The 5,418-nt window shown below is 39.5% G+C and overlaps 1 protein-coding gene across 1 annotated transcript in view; it reads right to left on the bottom strand.

The window, feature by feature from the left end:
- Positions 1-1,976: 1,976 nt before the first annotated feature.
- LOC107104338 (major histocompatibility complex class I-related gene protein-like) overlaps positions 1,977-5,418 on the bottom strand; it is a 16,475-nt gene continuing 13,033 nt past the window's right edge. The window contains exon 6 of the mRNA XM_015404324.1: positions 1,977-2,158. Within this exon, the coding sequence (XP_015259810.1) occupies positions 1,977-2,158 (182 nt within the window). The remainder of the gene's footprint in view (positions 2,159-5,418) is intronic.

Raw genomic sequence — 5,418 nt, 5'->3', positions numbered from 1 at the left:
CAATGGCCTCAATTTAAGTTTATCCGATGAACTACCTTTACGTTCTGTGATTGGACAAATCAATGTCCTATCACATCCCTTCTAATATAAATTAAGAGTGCTGATTTTTATTCACTTTTAAAACTGGTTTGAGCAAATGCTCAGACCACGTGCTACACAAGGCCTCATGTGGGTCTTATCTTATTGGCGTCTCAGAAGATGTTTTCCAGTTTAAGATTTTTTTGGTAAGAAGCTACAGTAGTCTCAACTAGACACAACGTTTTTTTTTCAACAAATGCTTTAGTTTGTTAGTTTGTACTGTCCTGTTTGTCCAAGAATCTCCCCTTGTGCTTAAGTAGCTAGTGAAATCCTGCAATATCAAGACTGTATCTCTTCTCCCTCGCAAGGATTAATAAATGCTGCTTGAATGATTAAACAAATTTGACATATATTTTTTCTCAGGCCCTTTTGCCACCCTTTGTAAACCCTGTTAAAAATATTAAGATCAGCTCTTCCCTGAAAGCATGGTGGGAATTTCTAAAAATAACGAAGTCATCACTTGGTGCGAGATGTGTTGCTGTGGGCCCTACAATTTATTCTTTATTTTTTATTATTACTATTTATTATTACTATTATTATTATTTTTTGATAATTGTTGGTTTTTTGTGCCGCTCGGTGTAGGATGTATTGCTGTAAGCCCTACAGTTTGTTCTTTGTTTTTTTTATTACTATTGTTATTATTTTTGTCTTTGTTTTTTTCTTCTTCTTTTGGTCTCTGTAGCACTTTGAGATTTCTTTGAAATGTAAGGTGCGTTACAAATAAAATCTATTATTATTATTATTATTATTATTATTATCACTTATCCCGTGCAGTCGTACACCCATCTGGAATAACCCTGACATTCTACAAAACAATGATATGATAAACTTTCCGTACTGGAAGAATAAAGGTATTACATATCTGGATAATTTATTTGAAGGTACGGAGTTTATCACATTTGCTAGATTAAATTTGCAATATGGCATTAACAAAAATAAATTATTTTAATATGACCAAATTAAATCTATAATTAGAAATAAACTTAAGCATATTGATGGAGGTTTACAAATTCCAACTAATATATCAGAGTTTCTAGAGTTAACCCCCCCCAAACTACTGTCTAAATTATACAGGACACTGACTAAATTGGATGATAGAATATCTTTCTATTATTAAATGGGAGGAGGATTTATCAGTCAGCCTTGAACAACGCATCTGGGGTCAGATATATCTACTGTATGAACTTTTAACATGACTAGAAACCCCAATTTACAATTAATACAATTCAAAATCCTCCACATAGTGCACTATACAGGTCAAAGATTATTCAAGATGAGTTTTGCACAATCTAATATCTGTCCACAGTGCACAGGCAATCATCTTGATAATTATTTTCACGCGTTATGGTTATGCACGCCGGTTCAGAGATTCTGGGTACAGGTATGTAAGGACTTATCACTGTGCCTGGGTTGTAAAATCTCACTTTCCCCTTCAGTTTTATTGCTGGCTGACTTTGAGGGAAGCTCTATGGGAAAAAATTGTTTGCATGGCTTTAAATTTTGTTATGTATCACAAAGAAAGCTATCCTCATGAGTTGGAAAAGTAAAGAAAAGCTCAGCATCAATCAGTATTGAGATCTTTTTTTGGATCATATTTATCTTGAGACAGCATCTGCATCCCCATCAGACCAATCTCTTTGGGCTCCTTTGATCGGCTCCATCACTTAGTGGAGTGAGGGGCTGTGGGATGCATCCTGCGGGGTGCGGGGGCTGGTTCAGGGGTCCCTGGGTCCTGGGGCTGTGAGGGGTGTTCGGAGTGGAGCGCCTTGTGCGTCTCACCTCGGGTTCTGCTGCCCCCATCGGGGCGGTGATTGGGATGCCTTTGGGTGGCCTACAGCGGCTGCTCTTGGGGGGTTCCGAGGTGGCGGACGTGGGTTACTGGCCCGGTAACTGTGCTGCTACTGAGTGTGCCCGGGGGTCTGGGGTCCCTGGGATGTGTTGCCATTGGGCTTGTGCCCTGGCGGTTTATCAGAGGTTCGGGTTCTGTGCGGTATGCTGCTTGGGGCCTGGGCCGGTGTACGTCCGGTTGTCTGGCCCTGCCAGGGCCTCTGATGTGCTGGGGGCCTCGGGGCCTGTTGAGCTGGTAGTGGGGCATGGACGTTACGGTTACTGCTGTAAACAATTTTACTCTGCGCTGCGTTACCGGCGGTATGAAAGTACAGCTGTGGAATGGTCTGATGAACTGACAGATTTTTTTTGTTGTTGTGGTTTTCTCTCTCTGTTTGTCTATATCAGACTGTGGTGGGCCCAAATGAGACTGTGGCGGGCACTATGTAATGATATAACCTGAACATTCATATATTTTAGATTCATTGCACACTAACTGAAATATTTCAGGTCTTTTATTGTATTAATACAGATGATTTTGGCATACAGCTCATGAAAACCCAAACATTTCTATCTCACAGAATTAGCATATCATGAAAAAGGTCTCTAAACGAGCCATGCAACTAATCTTCTGGATCACAAAACGAACTCTAAGAACCTGCAAAAAATTTCTGAGGGCTTTAAAACTCCCAGCCTGGTTCATCACTCAAAACCCCAATCATGGGTAAGACTGCCGACCTGACTGCTGTCCAGAAGGCCTTCATTAACACCCTCAAGCAAGAGGTTATGACACAGAAAGATATTTCTGAATGAATAGGCTGTGTACAGAGAGCTGTATCATTAACCTCAGTGGGAAGTCTGTGGGAAGGAAACACTGGCAGAAAAAGCTGCACAACGAGAAGAGGTGACATCCAGAGCCACTGTGCACAGGCGTGTGCAGGATAATGGGCTACAGGCGCCGCATTCCCCAGGTCAAGCCACTTTTGAACCAGAAACAGCGGCAGAGGCACTGACCTGCACTACAGAGAAGCAGCACTGAACTGTTGCTCAGTTATGCATGTCATTTGGAAATCAAGGTGCCAGAGTCCAGTGTTAAGTAGCCACAGTCAGTGATGGTCTGGGGTGCCATGTCAGCTGCTGGTGTTGGTCCACCATGTTTTATCAAGGGCAGGGTCAATGCAGCTAGCTATACGGAGATTTTGGAGCACTTCATGCTTCCATCTGCTGAAAAGCTGTATGGAGATAAAGATTTCATTTCTCAGCACGACCTGGAACCTCCTCACAGTGCCAAAATCACTGGTAAATGGTTTACTGACACTAAGCTCAATTGGCCTGCCAGCTCTCCTTAGCTGAACCCCATAGATAATCTGTGGGATATTGTGAAGAAAAAGTTGAGAGATGCAAGACCCAACACTCTGGATGAGCTGAAGGCCGCTATCAAAGCATCCTGGGCCTCCATAACACCTCAGCAGTGCCACAGGCTGATTGCCTCCATGCCACGCCGCACTAAAGCAGTCATTTCTGCAAAAGGATTCCCGACCAAGTATTGAGTGCATAACTGTACATAATTATTTGAATTATCTTTTATTGGCCAGATGAAATATGCTCATTTTCTAAGATAGGAATGTGGGGTTTTCATGAGCTGTATGCCAAAACATCCATATTAAGACAATAAAAGAAATATTTCAGTTAGTGTGCAATGAATCTAAAATATATGAATGTTAAAGTTTTATCATGACATCATGTAAAATAATGAACTTTATCACCATATGCTAATATTTTGAAAAGGATCTGTATATACATAGATTTTCATAGACGAGACGAACATTATTTACTAAATTTTGACTGCCCTTAATGATATTAGGGAAAATAACAATTCAAGATATCTTAAATCACATTTTGGACAGTCAAAATGCAATTTGGGATACCTCAATGATCATCTGAGTTGTCATTTAAAGTGTCACACATCAGGAATTATAATCAAGATATTTCAGTTATTTTGAACTTGTCAAATCTATATTTTTTAATATCCCGATTATGAAATATCCCCTTAGTGCTGTCACTGAGCTGTCCTAGGAGTTGCCTGCAGAATTGGCTGCAATGCTGCTGGCGTTTTTTGACAAAGTTGTTTCAAATTATGCCACAATACGAAAAGAACTCAGCAGTGTGGGATGTGGAGAGAACAAGAACTTTTTGAACTCTAAGATCCATTTCAATTTAGTTACACGTTTTTTTTTTCATTGTTAGGATAATTATCATTGAAGATGTGTGAGTTTATTGCACCGTTATGGGCTGGCTGTTGCGCGTCAGAACCGATGTTTTAATCTAATTAGGACAGTTTCTCTGTCTCGATATACAGTTATAATCTTCATTCTGCACGTGGCAAAGATTTGGAAATGGAATGAGAACGGCGTCCTTCAGCTAAGTGTAATATTTTGATTAGGCTGGAGCCATGAATGTCTTCTCATCTGCTTATGTGCATGATGTAAAATGTGATGATGTGGCAGACTGGAGATGTATAAAATGCCTTTTTAACTGTTAATCAGTGCCACTTCCTGAGAGGTGAGCCCAGAGGTGATCAGCTGCCTTCCCTAAACTCTAAGCAATTTCTCTGATCTGAGTAAGATTACAATTTATTTCAAAATCTTCCATCATGTCTCCTGGTTATTTAATACAGAAGCTATGAAGTGTTATTTAAAGAGTTTTTCCCGAGTGATCTCTTTTCAGGAAAGGAACTGGAAAGATAGAGCGTCAGGGTGCATACACAGAGCCTATCTTTAACATCATATATTTAAACACTTTTTTTGTCAAAATTTAGAATTTTTATTCAGTAGCTTCTCTTCTCTGCTCCTTTCATCCCTTCACCAGTGTTGACAACTCCCCAGCAACGAAGGCCGCTATTGACTGTCCTATAAGGCGCTAGAAAATGCTTATCGTCCAATCAATAGCTTCATTTCCATGGACTTGTTAGAATAGTTTTAACTCATTCATTGCCAACATGTAGTCTAGCTTACTTTAAATTAGCCAATAGTAGCAATACTGGTTTTCTGATAACCAGTCTATTTTATAAAATAAGTACTCTAAATGAATATTTGAAAGGTGAGTAAAATTATTATATTTTATATATTTTCAGGCTAATTTTTATGTATTTGAATTTGTTAGCAGTTTTTTTTTAAAATTATTTCAGCTGTTTCATGTTAATTACATGAATTAAAAAAGAAAATACTTGACTTGAAAAGATTCAGACATTGTTTTATGAGGTTTTGTTCCAATCTTAATAGATTCATTGCCAAAAGATTCTCCAAAATCAAATCAAAGAAGTGTCCAACCATGATTATGAAGCTGATGTCAGTGGGAAAATTGTCCCCAACTATGTAGGGGCAGTGATAGCCATGCCAGTCCAGGGACTGACAGCAGTTCTACTGTAAGGTGCCTTGGTGTAGGTCAATGACCGACGTACCCCACATGGAACAACCATACCATGCATATTGCCATAGGTTAATAGACTATATT

This window comes from Cyprinodon variegatus, unplaced genomic scaffold, assembly GCF_000732505.1.
Source record: "Cyprinodon variegatus isolate N-32 unplaced genomic scaffold, C_variegatus-1.0 Scaffold1697, whole genome shotgun sequence".
Lineage (NCBI taxonomy): Eukaryota > Metazoa > Chordata > Actinopteri > Cyprinodontiformes > Cyprinodontidae > Cyprinodon > Cyprinodon variegatus.
The sequence above is the reverse complement of the archived record's forward strand: the minus strand, read 5'-3'. Positions and strand labels throughout refer to the sequence as shown.